Source organism: Miniopterus schreibersii (genome assembly GCF_964146895.1).
Source record: "Miniopterus schreibersii genome assembly, chromosome: 21".
Classification (NCBI taxonomy): domain Eukaryota; kingdom Metazoa; phylum Chordata; class Mammalia; order Chiroptera; family Miniopteridae; genus Miniopterus; species Miniopterus schreibersii.
This window is the reverse complement of record NC_138123.1, coordinates 16,669,407-16,689,573: the sequence shown is the minus strand read 5'-3', so window position 1 is coordinate 16,689,573 and position 20,167 is coordinate 16,669,407. Positions and strand designations below refer to the sequence as shown.

Below are 20,167 nucleotides of genomic sequence, written 5' to 3'. Positions count from 1 at the left end.
AATTGCATGAATATCCAGTTTTACAGTATTATATTAAATTGGGGCACAGCACCTCATGTTTCCTAACAGCTGGTGCGCCAGGTGCAGCAGCTCCCCTGGGCTCCCCAGGGTATCAGAGGAACAAATACTGACCAGGAACAAAATGACTATTCTCCCAAGTGCTTGATGTGTGCCAGGGCCTGTGTGAAGGCTCCACTCCACATTTATGTTTAATTTTCACAGAAACCCTATAAGGTAGGACTCTTATTGTGTTCATTTCACAAAATGAGGGAGTTGAAATTTAAAAACATCAAATAATTTGCCTGGCCAGCATGGCTCAGTGGTTGAGTGTTGGCCTATAATCCAGGATGCCATGGTTTGATTCCCGGTCAGGGCGCCTGCCCGGGTTGCGGGTTCGATCCTCAGTGGAGGGCGTGCAGGAGGCAGCAGATCAATGACTCTCTCATCATTGATGTTTCTCTCTCTCTCCCTCTCCCTTCCTCTCTCTGAAATCAAGAAAAACATATTTTAAATAAATAAAAAATAAATAAAAGCATCAAATGATTTATCTAAAGTCACACAGCGAGTCAATCACCAAGACTTGAATGCAGGTCCAGGTGGCTCTCTAACTACTAATCCTCGTGGTTTACAAGAGAAACCAGCAGAGTCTCTGTTCAAAAAAATCTGTGACACTGTACATTGTCACCTGAGGTCTGTTCTATTTTTGTCAGCATATTTGCTGCCTTTTAGTTTTTGAAGGAAAAAAGAAACTCTCACCTGCTTGCCATTGTGAGTGACTGACGACAGGATGGTCCTCAGCGTCTTGAACCCCATAGCAATGTCGAGAAGATGGGCAGCAAAGAAGAAGTTGTTGTAGTGCCCAAGGACAGACATGGTCATGTACCAGGCGAGGTAGAGGAAGGACTGTTAAGGCGAAACCGGACACAAGCTCGTCAGAAAATGCCCGTGACCGTCAGCAAAGCCACTCTGATTTTGTTCTATTGTAATCACTCCACTTCATCTTCTTAACTATACATTTATAGAATCTAATTATATAATCAGGCCCCCTTTTTGCTCAGGAAGTTGCTTCCACTATGAGAGAAGAAATTAGCTGCAAGACACCTTATTGGCAGGTGGCAGTTCTAAAACATCCAAGTCTTGGTTCTGAGCTCTCAGGAGAGTTCTCTAAGATCCCAGCATCGGAGCTCATGCTGGCAAGGTGGGGTAGAGGCAGGAGAAGTTGGGGTGTCACCAGTCTTTAGGAGAATGGACCTCACATTCACTAGAAAAGTCAATGCTAAAATTGAAGTGAGATTCAAGGCTAAACGAGCTGTACAGGGAGAAGGCCGCAGCCAGAGCAGCCGAGGGCCGGGTGCAGTCCTGCTCGGGGGTGAGAGGCAGGGAGGGACCCGAGAGGCCATCGTGAGAAGCGGGGCTGACACCCCACAGCAAACGTCCCTCGTCCACCTCTTCAGCCAAGTCTCATGCTTCTCTCCGGCGACTTCCACAGCCAGCAAACGGGGACAGCAACTAATAGTAACAATTATTTAAACTGAAAATCCTAAAGATCAAAATTGTGGCGCTGCTGAGTGCGCCAGGATGGTGGATGTGACCAGCTGCCCGACAGGTAGCTTTCGGTACCAAGAGGTTTCCTCCACTGTATGGTGTGTAGATATATCACTCACACACACTCACATACACACAACACATGGGCCCTGTGTTTATTTCATAGGCTCCAAGGCTCTTTGATAAACGAGGGATCAACACAATAATATTTCAGAGAAACTGAAATTTATCACAAATGAATGTTTTTAAATTTTTCTGTACTTAGTTCTTCTTAACATCTACAAAACTTTGAAGTATGCCACCGCCCAATTGAAACTAAATGCATATGACATACATTTGCACCTCAGTCTTTTCTTGTGTAAATATATTCTCGTTTTAACCTTTCTGCTTGGGAGGAGGAGAGGCAGCCCATCAATCAGACATCCCCGCGGGTCCTTCCCGGCCGGGTCCGCATTAAGGGAACTGACTGGACGACTTCAGTGAGTGACACCCGCCGCCCGACAGCCTCGGCAGCAGAGCCGTGCTCCGAACTTACGTTGTCAGTGAACACGACTCCGAGTTTCCACATCTGATACTTCACGTCGATGGAGTTCAGTCTGGAAGGACAGAGGAGCGTGTGCGGACGTGCACGCAGAGCAGCCGCCTGCCCCGCCTCCCCGGGTGAGGGGGCACCGCCCGGGACAGTCCTACCCCAGGGGCCGGGACGCGCCCAGAGCTCCGAGGACCTGGCCCAGAGCTCGATGAGGCTGTGCTGGCGGGCTCTCGGGAAACAAAGAAAGAACGCCTTTCTTTTTCACCATCTCTTTTCCTACATTAAATATAAGGGCAACTCGCATCGTATGTGGCAGTTACTCCTGGAAACTGTCGCCTGTTAGCCATGCGGCCGAAGCATCCTCCCTGCGCTGCATGCACAGTCCCACAGAACAACGCTCAGGCCCAGACGCCTGGCTGAACACTCAGCGACTACAGCTACACCGACTGCCGAGGAAAGGGCCTTTCGTTCTGGTTTGTTTCCTTGTTTTCAGAAATCTCGCCTTCTCTACCCAAGAAGGAACTGCCCCTTCCCCTGGTGCCCACAGCTCTTTGCAGACGCTCCTGTCCTGTGTCCCCGGCACTTTCCTAGCTGGGTTGGGGGGGGGGTGCTTCTGCCTCTCTGGCTAATCCGTGAGCTCCCCAGTGTCAGGCGCATCATCTCACACACTGAAAGTCTCAATAAACATCTGAAATGAATAAATCTTTACACAATTATTCATGACCTTTGTAGGTTAAAATGCACACATATAAAAATATATTTTTTAGTTTTCATTTTTTTAGAACTTGCCACACTGATTTATGGGCTAGAAATTATGATACCTTTGTGAGCCCTTCCAATATTCCAGGTAATTGATATGACAGATGATACAATATTCTATAAAATAATATTATTTCCTAAAGGGCTCCTCTAGACTTACTGTTTTAATCTTTAATTATTTCTTTAATCATTTATTTTAATTAGGCCAATCTTAAATTACAAGTGCAAGAATAAGCAGCTGCCAATCAAAGCTCGCTTCTTAGACTTTTCCCTAATGGTTAAGGTTTAATTTACCTTAGTCTAGAATTTTTTTTAATTCTCACCTGAGGATATGTTTTCATTCATTTGAGAAAGAGAGAGCATGGGAGGGGGGGAGAAACACTGATGTGATAGAGAAACATGGATCTGCTGCCTCCTGTGCATGCGCCCTGACCAGGGATCGAACCCACCACCTTGTCATGTACCAGACAATGCGCCAACCAACTGAGCCACTTGGCCAGGGCAGCCTAGGATTGTTTTATTTGTAAGGAAAGTAAGTTGTCTTTGAACTATAATTAATTTGTTATTAAAGAGCATTTTTTTAAAGTTCCATAAATATTTACAATGGGTTTTAACATAAGAATAACTTTTCTTAAATGAAAGGGGAAGAGATGATAAAAACCAAGCAGCAGGGCATCAGCGTGAGAGTGAGAGCACGATCCTTTTCCCTGCACGCAGCCTAAAACAAAGCCGGGGCTTACATCAGGATGCCCGAGCTTCCTGCGGTAGTGTTTTGCTTTAATTTGAAAAATATTCTCATGATTATTTCCCCATCACCCATCCCAGTGACGAGTTTGCTCTCAGCACCACCAAGCAGCACGGCGCATCCCCTCTGCGGTTCGCGCTGACGCTGTGACGGTGGTGGTGGCAGTGAACCTGCGTGGGTGGGAATGGGGGCTGACCTGGGCCAGTCAGGGGGCAGTCCCTGGGCCACAGGTGGTTCCAGGAGACCAATAAGCCAGAAGCTGAGGAGTTTTGCCAGATGGCTCTGAGATATGAGTTCATGTACTCACCCCACACGTGTCTATGTGTGTGCATGAAAATCAATCTTCAGTGAATTCAATTCAACTCCTTTACATCGTTTTAGTAAATCATCATATATCTTTACTTCCTTCTAGCATTAGATTAAAAGTACCTAATTTTAAAGTAAGTTTTCCAAATAATAAGGCAGTAGCATAGTATTTCTGACATACTAAGTCTTTGCTATTTAAATAAAATAATTATAGTTTTAAAAATGGACTTTGAACATTTCTATTAAAAGGACTCTATAGTTCCCTTTTTCAAAATTTAAGAAAATTAACTTTTCAAACAAGAAGTATCAGAAAACATAGTCATACATTGCACTTTTTGCATATGTTTTACTTTGACTTAAGTGGCATTTAAGGATAGAAAAGGCAAATTAAATTAAGAGTGTAATTTTTCTTTTGCTTTATGTAGATACTGAAAAAGGCACCTTCAAAATTAATAGGAAAAAAATCCAATCATTCCATAGCTCGAAAGAGCCAGAGGCATGCACGTTGACTTTATGTGCACTCTGTGTTCCCTCGTCTCTCTAGTCCCCTGACACTGAGGGAAAGGAAGCCGAGGCTTCTGCAGGTTCAGGCAGTATTACAGTTTTCTCCTCTCAGCTGCGGACAGAGCAGAGGTGGCACTCACACAGCCGACAGGGAGCTGTCTTTCTTCGGCTTCTTCTTCTCCCGGGCATCGCTGAAGTCCAGGGCGGCTTTGTCCATGCCAAGCAGCTCACTAATTCTGTCCCGGCCATAGAACTCGCCATATTTATCCATAACCTACGAGACAGAAAGAAAACTCAACCATTAAATAACCTCATCTATGTGTGTGCATACAACCATCTAATTATTTTTATAGTTACTAGATATTTGTCTTATTTTAAAGTTCACTTAGAAATCTAGTTCATGGCTGTGAACGCTGAGAAAAGAAAATACCTACTAAGGGGCTCTCAGTGGCTTAACTGTGTTAAAATTTTTAGTAAGAGCCAAGTAGCCGCTCCACGCAGGGCCCCGCGCACACGAGGTCAGGGGGGCCCTGCCCTGGGCCAGCCCTGACTGATGAGGCTCCTGCTCTCCTGGTTCAACCAACAGGGCTGCCTTTCCATCCAATCAAAGCTGGGCCGTTATATCCCACCAGCATCTTTACTGACCAATCAGAGCGGCTCCATCCTGACCAATCAGGACAGTGCTTTTTGGACCAATTGACCTGCAAGGATTTGTGGTCCTCACTTGCGTGAGGATGCACCAGTCAAGGGCAGGGCTTCTGTCTTAGGTCAGCTCCTTTCCCTTTTCACGGGAGACCGAAGACTGTTTCCTTAGCAGGAGCTGAAAAGCCAAAGATGAAACACTGACAGGTCTCCCAGTGCAGAGCGGAGCAGAGCTGTCTAGCAGGAGGGGCCCTGCCCCAGGGCGGCCCCCAGCCCCAGCCAGGCTGCTTCGTAATGGAGCTGTAGCCCTACTGTGACGCTGCACAACCATGCTGTTCCCACAGCTGTGCTGTATCAGCACTGAACTGTTTGCCTGGATAAAGTTTCCTTCTTCACTGCACCGCTAACTGGGAATTCCTGTTGGCGCTGAATGGTGCCAGGGACCATCTAAGGACGTGGCTCACTCCTCCCTGTGGTCACACTGCTTCAGGTCCGAGCAAAGTTACAGCGTTGTAAATAGCACCTATCGAGGATCAAGATTTCTAACACAAGAGAGGAAGGAAGGGAAGGAAGAGATGGGCTGGAGTACAGGGTGAAGAAGTGGGAGGAAGTGGAATAAAAGAAACATCTACCAAATTCATACTCTGCACCAGGAGTTACGCTAAGAACTTGGACGTGTTTCCCCTCAGGTGACTCCACCTCATGGAAGTTGTGTGTTACTGGCACCCCATTCTGCAGGTAAAGAAATGTGTCTTACAGAACATAACACGCCCAAGGACGCTAAGCTTGGGACTAGACGGGGTTGGGAAGCACTGGGCAGAGCCAGACTCCCTTCTGCACAGACCACTGCAGGCCATGAGCTGGCCATTGCAGTAACGGCCCCTCCTGGGTCTGGACCCCCCTGTACTATCCCGACTCCAGCAATTCTTCAATAACACCTGGACGTGGGGCCTTGCCGCCACCCTCCGGTCCTCAGGTGAATACTGCTAGTGTGGATTCTGTGTGCGTCGCTGAAACCACTTCCTGGCGCCCCCTCGGCTCCTTGCCCCTCTCTCCTTCTGTCATGTTTGCCTGGCTCTGCCCATGTGCCATGTTTTCAGATCAGTTCTTGGACATCCCAAACAACAGTGAAAAAGGGAGGCAACAGCCCTGGCAGGTGGCTCAGTTGGGTAGAGGGTCGCCCCATACACCAAAAGGTTGCCGGTTTGATTCCCAGTCATGGCACATGCCCAGGTTGCAGATTCCATCTCCCGTCGGGGTGTGTATGGGAGGCAATCAGTTGATGGCTCTCTTTCACATCGATGTCTCTCTCTTTCTCTCTCTCCCTTCCTCCCTTTAAAATCAATAAAAAACATATCCTCAGGAGAGAATTAAAACTAAATAAGAAAAACAAAGATGGGAGGAACCAGAAAAGGCAATTAACAAAGAGCAGGAGAGGAGAGAATTGGTAGCAAAGCGGGGGCAGGAAAGACAGACAGGAATGCAGAGAAACAGCAAATGAGAACAAGGGAGGGGGTTAAGGAGTTGAGTAGATGAAGGAAAAATACAAAGATGGGAAGAAAGAAGGGTTAGCAAGATAAACACCGGCCTTTTCTGGATGTGTGCAATCAGGTACAGGGAAAGAAAACATAAGAGAACAATGGTAGCTACAAACCTATGGACATAGGTTATTTAGGTCACTTGAGACAACTTGTTTGGCTTTCTTCTCGTGGCACTAAGAACCCTCAGGCTGATCTGAGGGGTTCCCTGTGGGCTGCGCTCTCACCCCACCCCCGGGGAAAGCTGGGTACAGAGAAGGCAGGCCATGGAGAGTCTGAGCTGCAATGACAATTTATCTCTTTATTTGACTGTGTTTTAACAATGTAGAAGCCTCTTTTTTTCTGTTAGCTAATGAAAGCAAAATATTCAAATCATCTATTTAAAATTATTTTAAAATTATTCTTTCAAAGCTTTCGTCTAAACAGTCAGTCGCTCAATGCTACTCAAAAAGCCAGGTCTCAAGGAGATAAAAACTTGCACCAAAATAAAAATCAGCAGACACACTGCTTCTTTCAACTAGAAAGTCTTATTAAAATAAAAAGTCAATGTGCTCAATGATGTACTTTATTTAAACTCCTGGTGCATGCCCTGGCTGGTGTGCTCAGTGGTAGAGTGTCAGCCTGCGCCCAAAGGGTCTCGGATTCGATCCCCAGCCTGGGTCAGGGCCTGTGAGGGAGAAAACCAATCAGTGTCTTTCTCATGCCTATGTTTCTCTCTCTCTCTCTCTCTCCCCCTCTCTCCCCCTCCCTCCCTTCCTTCTACTCTCTCTAAAAATCAATGGGAAAAATATCCTGGGGTGAGAATTAACAAAAAATAAAATAAATAAACTCCTGGTGCAAGCTCTGTATCTGCCCTCAAGTTGGTTAGAGAAGGTTTGTGGCTGCCTGTCACCAACCTCCATGTGAGCAGCACAGACCTGGTGGAATCAAAGGGGAAACCATTTTATGCAACAAGCACGTGTGGCCACTCCCTCCAGACTGGTGCCCACTGGAGCTCAGCTCCTGGGCACAGAGGGCGACGGAGTCAGTTTGGCCACTGGAGGGGCTCACGGGGCAGTAGGAGCTAGAAAACAATGACTGCAGCACTCTACACTGTGCAGGGACTGCGACATACAGTATTTCATTTTAAAGGCGATCTACATTAAAGTCCTGTGTGGTAGGAAGGGCGGACATGACCCTTGACTCTCCAGGTCAGAGCTTTGTGCCACGGTGAGCAGCTGAGCTCCATCTCAGCTTCTTCCTAGCACCCTCTGATGTAGTCTGCATCAGAATAAAACCCACAAAGTAAGGTCTTTACAGTTTATATTAAGTAAATAAAACTCAGTTATTTGTTGCCAGGCAACTATTTTACCTCTCTAGTGTAAAGGAGGCCCCTACCCTGGTGATTTATCAGTTGTCTTAACAGCAAGGGGCCTTCCCCAGTGTGGGCCACCTGAGCAAGCTGAGGAAGTTCCCACCAGTTCTGGTTAAGGTGCGCACACCGCAGTGTCACCTGTCAGGGCACAGGTGGCTGGAGCCGTGCTCACTCATTTTGTGGCTGAGAGCTGGGTTTCTCACGGGCAAGTGCTGAATTCACATTCGATTCTACTGCCCTCTGAAAGGACGCGCACGAGCACAGAGCGCACACTCAGGGCCTCGTTCTACACGTGAGCCACATCGGTTCAAATCTGAATTGTGCTTTAGGGAGAAAATAATGAATTTAGTCCTTCTAAGAAATATTACCTTTCTTTTAACAAATTTGTCCCAGTAGTTGTTGGGAAATGACCTAAAAGACAGAAAAGCATAGAAGTAAAAAAGTATCCATTTTAAAATATAAATAACAAAATATTGTTTGAAATATTAAAAATATTTAAAATAATATGTAAACACAGTCTTCCACTCACAAACATTAGACTGCATTCGTTTCCCATTTTATCCTATAATTTTCTGCATCACAGGTACATCAAATATTATTTTAAATGTTAATATATAAATATATATACATAGGTAAACTCACAGAAAGGCTCTGAGCTAATGTTTTAATGTAGAAGAAATAAGCATTTATTAGTAAACTGACTGTTCTGTCTTTTATTTACTTCTAATGTGTCAATACATAGATTGCTTTGTCAGGTGTCCTTAAAGTACCTAGAAACCTGTCATTGTTTTCCTGTGAAGTGAAAGAAATCTCACTGGCACCAGTTATCCTCAAGAAAACTGGATCATGGGACCAAGCGTGGCACTGGCACCTGGCTAGAACGGAGCTCGCCCAGCAGGACAGACCGAATGTGAGTTAGTATTAACCGCCAGACTTGCTCAGCAAATCACGGAGCATTCAGAGCCAACATTTACTGTATTATCCACAAACAAATCGCCCCCGTTTGAAAACCCAGAACCCATTAGAAATGATAACTTCTTAAAAATAAGCAAAACTAATCATAATGAAAAGGAGGTATTTCCCCGAGTGCTGCAAACTACTCCAAAAACACTGCTTCACTACTCTCTCAACGGTGGAAAATTATGCTGAGGTGGGTTTACACCTGCACAGCACCAGGAGCATGGTCTTGCTCTTAGAAGGCTAAATAATTTGTGTAGAAAAAGTGTGACTCCTGTCTTGTTTCACAGGTCACAATGCTCAGCTGGATTTCTGCCACGCTGCCTGATGGCACCAACTGAGAGTTTACAACATAGGTACATTGAAAGTGCGACATTCAGTATCTCTGCCTTAATGCCACAGCCACTTCCTTAATGAGCAGTTTTGCTCCTTCTGTGCTCTGGATCAGATAACCCTGTGCTGCGGGTTCCCTGCCCCAGCCGCACCCTTTCTGAGCACTGAGTGATGGGGGCTATGGGCCGGCCTCAAAGCCCCTCTGATTGAGGAATTCGGAACACAGAAGGCAAACACTGATGGCCTCCATCGGAAGGGACAGCGCTTAGCCTTTTGATTTTCTTGGCTGAATAAATACCCATTAATCACCTCTGCTAACCTCCGCCAGAGCTGCAGGAGACTCCAGCAAAGCACCTCATGTTCTGAAATCTTTGAGCACTGAAATGTCTCATATATTCTTTAATTCTTTACTCACTGTGTGTTGATCACGAGTCTATCCCACTGGCCTTTAATATCATCTTCTGAAGGCTGTTCTGTGATATAAAGCCCATCAAACTCCAATTTTCGAGCTACTTCCTTTTCACGCTTAAAAATAACCAGCGGGACCTACATTTGAGAAACAAACATGTTAAATCAGTTTAGATTTACTGGGATCTCCTGTGGTCACTATCACTACAAAACAGCTTTGGAAAGAAGTATTTCCCATGTTACTTCCAGCAAGGTAAAGACTGAATGAAAGTGAATCAGCTAGATTTAGGCAGAACAAAGCATCCGGTTTTGGAAAACAGGAAACAGAACGGGCATTATATCTCTGCCTGTGTTTTTAAATACAAGTTCCTGGGTAACTGCACTAGTGAAGTCCCTTTTAAATATTAAAAAGAAAAAAATTATACAGAAAGGTTTTTCTTTAGCGTATTATAGATACATACATACGATGAAATGGGGCAATAAATATAATAATTTACTAGGGTTCAGAATGCATGCTTTATTTAAAAATGCAGTTTTATTTGAGGAATCTCTTAATATTCCCTTGCTCAGCGTGCCCACATTTTGAAATAATTTTTTATTTCAACATCAGGAAAACTCTTTGTCCATATTTAGATGTCTCCAGAACATTCTGACTCCCTTTTCATATGCACAGACTTTACACAAGAAAGATGCAGACCTCTGGAAGCATCCGAGAACATCCCCTTAAAACAAGGGAAGAGGGATGGAGAAGAGTTTTAAAGAAGCTGCACCCTGCCTGCCGCCTGGTCCTGGGTCTGGAGAGGTTCTTGCTGCCGGGCGGAGGCAGGGACAACGCAGGGGTCAGTGCAGGGAGGGGGCCTCTTGCAAGGAAAGAATGAAGCAGTTCACAGGGAAATAGGCAGCCCTGGCTCTCAGGCTCCCTCCCGGGTGCCATTCACCCAATGAACCTGTTGTTCCCTGCAGGGGTTCTGGGAGCTGCATTATCTCGGGGAAGTGAGACAAACTGGAAGCATCTCCGCCCAGGAGGGCAGCAGACAGGTCTTTAATATCAGAACAGTCTACAGTGACGCGAGGTGTGAAGGCCGCGGCCTCTGATTCCTAATACAGGGAGCACTGCTGGGAGACAGCGACTGGGTCGCTTCTGGGGGGCGTTACAGGCGAAACCGGTCATTATGTGAACCTTCCCACCGTGTGAAAGAAAGCTACAGCGAGACCACCCCAGGCCATGCCCCCTCCCGGGGCAGCCTGCGGCCAGCACCTGGGGAGCGTGGAGTCCCCACGCCAGGCCCGGGACACGCCTGCAGGCCCCGCGCCTCCCAGAGCGAGCTCGTGCCTGCCCGGCAGCCCCCCTTTCCCTCCGCTGCCTCCTGCCCCCCCCACTTCCCACAGGAGCTGGTTTCTGGAACATTCCAGGATGAGCTCTGTGCCTGTCACGCCGCCTTAGAATCTGCTTCCCCAGAAGTCTGACCGGCGACAGGCGCCGGTGCCCGCCCTCCGACTTACTTTCAGGCAGTAGTAGCCGATGATGCAGAAAAAGGAGATGACCGTGTGCAGCACGGCCAGGACGCGCAGCGCGGGCTCCATGTAGCCGCTGCTCTCCTCCAGCACGTAGTGCACCGCGAGGACGCCGGGCGCGCCCCCGTCCAGGCTGCTGGCCCGGGCGCTCCCGCCTGAGCTGCGAGGGGGGGGCTCCTTTCCTTCAACCACAGAAGAAGTGGAGACCTGATTCAAGCCATTGAAAGCGCAGTCAGTTCACTCCCTCCAAGGTACTGGTGCCAACAAGAAACAGCGGAAGCCCAGCCTCGTCCACAGTCAGCGGCCGCGAAGCCCCGCGCAGCGCGAGGACGGCTCCCCCACCAACGGCAGGCACTGGGCGCTGCGCCACTCCTGCTAAGGACCCAGCGTTAGGCGGATGGGCACATGGGGCCGTGAGGTGGCTGCGCTGCCTTCTCGTGCGCAGAAGGCCTGACTGTGACACACCGAGCCACCAGTGAGGTCAGCCACATGGGCTGGGAGCAGCCGCGAGCCCCGCCCGAGCGAACTCTCACTGCGCTGGAGGAAGGAACCTGTCCCCGCCGCACAATCAGGGCCAGGCCTCAGCTTTAGGTTTCTCTCCCACCAAAACCCATGCTGGAGCAGGGCTAGAGGGCTCACTAGCGGGTCTGGGACACCTTTACATCGGTCCAGGCTGCCTACAGCGTCGGGCTGTGAGCAAAAGACTGAGGCGCACGCACCTTATAGAACAGCAAGATGAAGTTGATGGCAAAGGCGACCAGCAAGGCTAACATCCTCATGTTGTAGAAGTTGCGAGCAAAGTAGTTCTGAAGGTGAAAGATTAAAAGGTCAATGAATCAAGAGACTTGAAGTTTGCAGACACTGAAATAAAGCATCGTTTGTTTATCCAAACTACTTCCCGAGCCCTGAGCATGTACTGAGCACCATTCTCCAGACTGAGTTAGGAAATCTGAGCCACCAGGGAGGAGACCAGTGATAAAGCCGCACACCCATAGATGAGACGAAGTTCAGGGAGCGCTCAGTGCTGCGGGAGACATGGGCCTGGGGACTGGGTGCTGGAGCAGAGGCCTGAGTGCCTCAGGGGCAAGTCCAGAGAACAGCTGAGGAACAAGTGGCGTGAGAGACAAGCATGCAGGGTGAAGCCGAGTTCAGATGCTGTGGGTGCCTCAGGGTGGAAAGGAGGCCAGTGAGGAGGGAGCCCGGGAGGGCTGGGGTCAGAGGTGGGCCAGGCGAGCTCTGCAGGCCCGATGAGGTCTGTGTGGGGTCTGTGATCCCCGGAGCCTGCCAGGGGGATGTGCACAGGCAACCTAATGACTGCTGTAGCATCATTTCCCTCGTCTGCGAAGTGCGGATAAAACAGAAGTGTTCTCGTAAGTTCGCTGTGAGGATAAGATACGCTAACGGAGGAAAGCTTGCTGTGAATCTTGGTATTGTAATTGTAATTATTTTGTTCTAGGAGGATCTGAGGAGGGCTTGATGCCATCAGCTGCTGAGTTGGAAAGATTATTCCAGCGTCTGTGTGGAAAACAGAGGAGGCCAGAGTGGCAGCAGGGGCCGGCTACACAGACGTGGCAGGTGCAGAGAGAGCGCTGCCGGCGCAGGCTGGCACGGTGGGCGCCACGGAGGCTGGAAGCTGGGCAGAGGTACTGGGAAGACACTGCTGAGAAGAACTGCCGTTGGAGTGTATTTGAGGTGGGAAGAGAGACAGAACTCAGGGGATAACTTCTGGATTTGGGGGTCTTAGCAACTAAGTAAACGGTTGAGCTGAACAAAACCTGGAGAAGTGGGTTTCAGGAAAAGGCTGAGAAAGGTCAGCATGTGTTTTAATATTAAGCGGGAGGTCTCTGCAGGTGTGCCAGTGGATACACCAGGGGCCGGAGCGTCAAGGCCGCATCACTGTGATGACACACCTCGCGTCCCTCTCTGCACACAGGCCATGCTGGTGGTGTCCTTCCCACAGGGGACTCTGCCTTCACTGCCACAGCTCACTGGACCATGGGGGCCGCCACCCCCAAACTGGGCCAGTCACCCCAGCTCACCCCAAAGGCAGACCTGGGTCAGAGAGGCTGTCAGTCACCCTGGCTGTCTGAGCTGGGAGGTGAGAGTCCTGGGGACACGGGGCCTGTGGTGGCCTGAGGTGACCATGACCAGTCTCGTGGATGCAACCTGGTGAGCAGAGAAAGCCACCGTGCAGAGCCTCCTGCCCCACCTGCAGCCTCACCAGCAGCCCTGGCAACTGTCAGAACTCCCCAAGCTGGTGACCACCCAGCGTTTTCTAGAACACGTGTACACTCAGTGTGCTCTGTACTCACTAGACAGGGACAGTACAGAGAGCTAAGAAAACACAGTTGAAACTATCGGTATCACACACATATTTGCCTAAATCATATAAAATGTGTCTTCTATGTACACACAGCGCCAGGATATTTAATCTCTGGATAGTCACTTCCCTCATAGGAGGCTCCTAAGCCACCGAGTTTCCTCACTGCTTCTGGTACCCAAGGGCTGTAAGTCACCAAGTGTGACTGAGCCGCTTGAGTGGTATGAAAATGCGGAGTGTTGGGCTTGCCTCCAGGTCTGACGTGACCAGTCAGCACCTCTGGTAGGTTTATTCTACACACTCACCCCAAACTTCCAGCTATAAAATTATGTATAATGTAGGGTGGGGCAAAAGTAGGCTTACAGTTGTCTGTATGGAAAATAGTACAATAATTAATAAATAATAGCACACGAATAAGCTCCGTGTTTCAGGTACTCACAACTGTAGACCTACTTTTGCCCACCCTGTATCTATACACATGCACATACCAAAGGCCATTCAAACTAAATTTTTATGAATTCCATCCTGAATGGATACAAGCTGAGACAGAATAGGGACTTCCTTCTCTATTTTCCAAATATGAATATGTATTTTATTAAGTGGGGAGCATTTCTGAAAAATGTGTAGGACACTACATAGAGACCTATCTTTTTTCACTTCATTCTGTCATTTTTTTTTAACTTATTTCTATTTAAAGAATAATTCTGAATAGACCTTCTAAGCAATGGAGTTGGCTCACTACACTGATACTCCTATAACTGGGTTTTTAATAAGAGGGTGATGTCCAGGAACACTGGACAGCCCACGCAGGACAGCACTATGAACACCTGCACCGAAGGCTATGGCCCTTGGCCTGACCGCAGAGTCTGCGCAGTGGCCTGCGGTGGGCTTGGGGATATGCCCGGGCCATCCTATCTCTGTGGGAGACACTGGGGAGGCAGCCACTACATCCAGAGGTCTTGGTTATGTGAACGAGTGCTGAGCTCACGGGTGTGACCACAGGGAGCAAACCAAACGTACTTGCAGGGCCAACGTGGCTCCCTGACTGCCACCCAGGGGAGGCCCCGGGTACTTGCTGAGCCTGAGTTATCAGGTCTCGTAAGATATCACATCAGCATTCCCCCTAAAGCGCTCACCAGCAGCTTCTGCTGATAAGCTATGATCTTCTTCCAGAACACCGACTCGGGCGCCTCTGGCTCCCCGTATCTGTGCGTGTGGATCAGCCGGAGCTTCTGTCTGTCCTTCCCCTCCTTGGCCTTCTCTTCTTTTTCTCCGCCTTCTCCCCTGTGAACACAGACAAGTAAACATAAGCCACCCAGGAACTAAAGAGCAAACAGGTTTTGGGCCAAAATATACAAACAAACAAATACTTAAACCACAGTATCACTTTTGAAAACTTCCTCTTCCAATGAACTGTAATATTCAGAATTTTAGAATTCGGGGTTGGATTCATGTTGCCGTGGCCTCCTGCAGGAGGGCAATTCTGTGACATTCAAACCTAAACGGCATTTTACAGCCAGAGTGTCTCTATCACATGTAGCATGTCCCTTCCAACCGTGCAGTAAAACACCACACAGAGGAGACTAACCGTGAGAACCCCCAGCCCACCTCACCTGCAAATTATGGTTTTAACAGCCAATCTCTAAGTGACTAGCCTTTAGGACTAATCATCAGAGACATGCATTTGGTTGTTCACATACATAAAAGATGCCAGTATATTAATTTTTCAGGTAATAATGAAAGTAGAAGCACTAAAACTTGCTACCTGAAAGCCCTCTAGCTGCAGAATACCAGTCCTCCATGGAAGCTTGTTTGTGTACGTGAGCTCACATACTCAGGATCCACTTACACGTAACCCACCCCAACCTCACCCATGTGAGGGGCATCTCATACTATTTTTAATATTAAACAACTGCCACTGAAATGACAGCTGCCCTGCCTGTGTCTGCATTTCCACAACAGTCATCCTGTGGCCACATTCACAACTGGCCCAACAGTACAAGCTCCGTGACTGCAAGAAATGACAAAGAAATAACAGAATGGAGGAGGGAAATAAAACACCATGTGCAAATAGGGCACTATAGGCCCTTAAAAACCTGATTTCCCCAATTTTTAAAAATGTGCATATAAAATTTAAACTTGGGGAAAGGGGCAAGTTTCAACTGGAACAAAGCCATTGCGGGGAGGAGACTGTACACCTTCCTTGTTCACCTCAGCTCTGCCTTTCCGGCTGCTGGGCCTACACCCCTGCTGCAGGGTGCTGGCGAGATGAAGACCCCGAGTCCCTGCCACCTGCTGAGTCAGCATCTCCAGGGCGGGCCCAGGAGTCCGTGAGTCTTATGCCTGTGGCCCCTGACTAGCTCAGAGGGACACACTCCTTAAGGACCTCGGCAATGGCAAGGGCAGAATCGCATGTGCAGTCAAACCAGAGCTGAGCCCTCGGCTCTGTGGGCGCATCAGGGTTTCTCTGCGTGGGACACACAGGGAGAAGGGACGGGAGGGCGAGGCTGGCCTGGCGCCCAGCAGCACTGCCCACATTGGTGCCCCAGCACGGTGGTCCTGGCGCCCAACCTGTCGCGGAGAGGACAGAGGCCTCCACCCTGTGCCCTGAGGAGGGAGCGCAGGGAGCAGGAAAGGACGGGAAACCACACGTACTCGGCTTTCTCAGGTTCCGACTTGTTTTCTTCTGTCTCTTCCTTTCCTTCCTCTTTGGCCTCCTGCTCCTTGAAAGTGAAGGGGGGGACACAAGCAGGTCACACATCTCCTCTGGACGAGTTTAGGGAGCCCTGCCCCAGCTGCCAAACTGGGACCTAAAACGACCCCCGCCTCTGTGGAGACAGCTTCCCTCCCGCACACAAGCCTCCCGCCGCAGCTGCGGCCTCCTGGGCGCCCCGCTCCCCTCTTTTCAGAAACACTGCCCTAACCTCACCCACCCGCTCAGGCCTCACTCAGCCTCAAGGCAGCCCGAGTCCCGCTGGGCAGATCTCTAACCGCTGCCCGCCGCCCTGGCCGCCTCCTCTCCGTCCACGAGCACTGAGTGAGGTCCTGTCCTGTCCTGTCCGTCAGAGTTAGATCCCTTCCTAATCACTCCCCCAGGCCACTGGGAGGCCCTGGGCACGGCCCCTCCTTCTCTTCATTCCCCACCCCGCAGTGTGAGCCCCGCTGTGAAGGGGGGCGCCTGTGGGTGGATGGCCTGCTTCGCCGCCTGGTCCCCTGGGGGTGTGCTTGTGTCACACCCAGTAGTTTAAGGTAAATCAGCAACTTGTGAAGAGCCTTCAAGAGCTGGCTCTGCTGACCAAGGGGCCGATTCTCTCTGGAACCTCAGGGCGTCGGGCCTGCACCCGCGCCCGCGCCCATCTACAGCTCCCTGGGCGCCCTGGGAGCTGCTGCCGCTGAGATTAGTTACCTGAACCTTTTCCTGCCCCTCGGGAAGGGGCGCAGGGCTGCCCATGAGGTCGCCCAGGCCAGCATTCGGGTTGTGAGGCATGAGTTTGTACTGCCCTCCCTCTCTCTTCAGGTCCAAGCCGAATATGTCCGAGAGCAGGTCACTCTCCTCGGTCAGCTCCTTCAGGTCCGCGAGGTCCTCCGAGGGCAGGGCGGCCTCCAGGGGCTTCCTCTCGCCCTCCTCCCCATCCCCCCTCACCTCGTCCTGCGTGGGGTCCGGCATGTTGGCCAAGAGCTCCGCCACCTTGATCTTCTTGGCGCCTTCCACCAGGCTGCCCCCCAGGAGCAGGCCCCCCACGATGCGCGAGAAGCCCCTGAGCACGCTCGCCACGACGTGCAGCAGGCCGGTCACAGCGCCCCAGTAGGAGGAGAAGAGCCCGGTGACCATGTCCCTCACTGTCATCTTCTTCACCTTCTTCAGCTGCTTCTTCAGGCTCTTGAGGCTGAGCATGCGCAGAAGGGCCAGCAGGTTGTGCCTGAGAGCCACCAGGGCCGCCCGGACGGTCAGGACGGAGAAGAACCCCACCCTCGGGCCCTGCTCCTCCGGCTTCTCCTTCTCACTCTCCTCCTTGCTGGCCGACCTCTCGTTCAGGTCCGACTCTGAGATCTGGGCCGCCAGCTGCATCTCAAAGATGGTGTCCTCGCAGAAGTTCACGAACAGCTCCATCTTCTCCTTCTCGCCGCCCTCGTTGACCACGTCAAAGATGAACTGCCTCTTGGACTCCTTGACCTGGGGCTTCTCCCACTGCGTGCGGCTGGACTCGCTGATCTCGAAGTACACCCTCTCGATGCGCTTGGCGCTGCCCATGATCTCGATGCGGCCCAGGAAGGGCTGGAAGTAGTTGAGCACGCTCTCCGCCAGCTCCAGGAAGGTCTGCAGCCGCGAGTCGTTGGGCATGTGCTCCGAAAGGTTCGTCAGCAGGACGGCCACGTTGAAGCTGATGTCCTTCGCGGGCTCGTGGAACCTTTTGACAAACTCCTCGTAGTCCAGGGTTTCGTTTTCGTCCGTCTCTGCACAGGACAGGAGGAACTCGGTCTCCGACGGCGTGTAGTGCTTGTGGCTTTCCATCGCCTTGTGGAAGTCCCTCTTGGAGATGACTCCCTTGCCATCGGGGTCGTATTCCTTAAATGTATCAGAAGATGTCAAATCTTTTAGTTTTAAGAACATGTCGAAGAACTTGAGGATCATCTCCACGTTGTTGGAAGACTCCACGAGCATGTCGACCATCTGCTTGCCGATGGTTCCATTCACAACGTTACCTGTGGCAGAGAACGGCGCCTGTTTAAAATGAGCGCTGCTGATAAAACGGGTGTCTACAGAGGGAACACCAGTGCAGATCCCTCAGGACACCGAGGCAAGCACAGCTCCTGTGCGTCTTCCAGCGGAGCCTCGGAAAAGCCAGATAACCGCCGTGACCACACAAACACGTGAAAAGCCATACTGACAATGTAATTATACTAATAACCACAGAAAAATATCTGAACAAAAGCCAGCCTTCTCCCCTCAGATTGGTCAAAGCAGCAATGTTTTAGGGTACAGAAAATGGGCACACTTATATCCTAAAGCCAGAGACTGAAACCCAAACCCATTAACAATAAAAATGAGCATTTACACAGCCCTTCGGGGTTGAAAAATCATTTGTCATAGACTATGCCTGAGGTACTGTTCATTATTCTGACTTTATTACTGAGGAAACGGGGTTAGCAAAGTAAGTTAACCTGCTCAGACCCTGAGACAAGGGCGCCCTTTCTCTTGTGAAATGTGAGCAGCTCTCTTGCATCTCTTCACGGCCCAGAAAGTTTACAGTTAGAAGCGGCAGACCCACAGGCTGGACTTTCTCCAGGTGCCTGAATTAATCCCTATGGAGTCAAACAAGTGACATCTTCACCTGGGCCCAGAGGAGCCTTCTCTTTGGGCAGCACCAGGGAAGGAAAAGCAGTGCTGTGAAGGCTGCGGGTTCATCCCACTGACACGTAACCTGAGAGACTTGGGTTTCTCTTTTCAAAAACTAACTTGAGGGAAGATTATAAAGCCCCCAATAAATCCAGGCATCCATCACCTCTCAGTGTGGGAGTTTATTTCTTTGCAGGATGCTGAAATATTGATCCTTAAAATAAACGGATAAAGGCAACTGGGATATGTACAATATGAATCTAAATGGAAGTGAAGTCGAAACTACCTTCCAACATGGACAGCAACATAACCACCATGTCCTTCTGAAGGTCCATTAGTTCTTTCAGCAGCTCAATTTGACTGGAATCCTGAAAACAGTGACATATTGCATGTGAGACCATATGAAGCACCGCCCCACCCATAGTGACCACCTCACAGCATCGCAGGACCAAAGAGGAGGCGGATATAAGCATGCAGCTTATTAAAACCGTCCACCTCAGAATAAGGAGTATTTGCAGTTGACTCCAACTCCCGCTTATCATGGTGTTTGCAACGACACGAGCAAGTCTAAGGACACAGAGGAGCTGGCAGTGGTGGGCCGCGCAGGCAGGACCCAGGGGCCCCGCACATCCCACGGCCCCCTGCGGAAAAGTCTGTAAGGCCTCCTTTCTTCTCCTTTTTAACTGATTATACAAAGATGTTGTATATTTTGTAAAAATTAACTTATCCTGAGAAAAAATGTAAATGATATGAGATAAACTTACTTTACATAAATCGAGCCAAAAGTGTACATGAGTGTTACCTGCACTCCCGGGGTACAATGTATCTCACTTACCAGCTTCATTAAGCTCTGATATTTCTGTTAACATTCTGTGGATTTGTTTTTATTTTTTCACCATGAAAATTTGTTTTACACAAATGTGCTGGGTCTAAACCTTGCCATGCCTGAAGTGCGGAGCCAGCTCCATGCACATCACAACTGCAGCTGGGAATTCTGCACACGAAGCTAAGTTTCTACGCTGCTGGGACAACTGCTGTCTTTCTACAGCTGTCACCGTGACCAAGTCTCTAGCTGCTAGGTAGCACCGGGTATTAGTGAAATGTGGAAATATATCAGAATGAGAACTGTCTTGTTTGTGTATAACTGCATATTGACAAAGATCCTCTCTTTGGTCAAACTCTATCCAGCTCTCTTCTCAATATCCGTCTACAAAGAGTTGAATGAACACACACAGTTTCTAACAGCTCAGGACCACATCCCTGGAGGACCCTGCCCCTCAACTGCCTGAGAAAAGCCGAGGCTGCCAAAAAATTTACTTTTCTTTCCATCCAACACCCAAGGACAGCCTCTGACCCTCACTTCTCTAACTG

General features: G+C 49.5%; 1 protein-coding gene across 1 annotated transcript in view; it reads right to left on the bottom strand.

The window, feature by feature from the left end:
* RYR2 (ryanodine receptor 2) overlaps positions 1-20,167 on the bottom strand; it is a 472,766-nt gene that overhangs the window by 22,075 nt on the left and 430,524 nt on the right. Inside the window, exons 89-99 of the mRNA XM_081124070.1 lie at positions 19,083-19,164; positions 16,865-18,162; positions 16,114-16,181; positions 14,595-14,742; positions 11,858-11,944; positions 11,127-11,345; positions 9,631-9,761; positions 8,294-8,336; positions 4,532-4,665; positions 2,081-2,141; positions 757-903 (exon numbers count right to left, since the gene is read on the bottom strand). Coding sequence (XP_080980196.1) covers positions 757-903; positions 2,081-2,141; positions 4,532-4,665; positions 8,294-8,336; positions 9,631-9,761; positions 11,127-11,345; positions 11,858-11,944; positions 14,595-14,742; positions 16,114-16,181; positions 16,865-18,162; positions 19,083-19,164 — 2,418 coding nt within the window. The remainder of the gene's footprint in view (positions 1-756; positions 904-2,080; positions 2,142-4,531; positions 4,666-8,293; positions 8,337-9,630; positions 9,762-11,126; positions 11,346-11,857; positions 11,945-14,594; positions 14,743-16,113; positions 16,182-16,864; positions 18,163-19,082; positions 19,165-20,167) is intronic.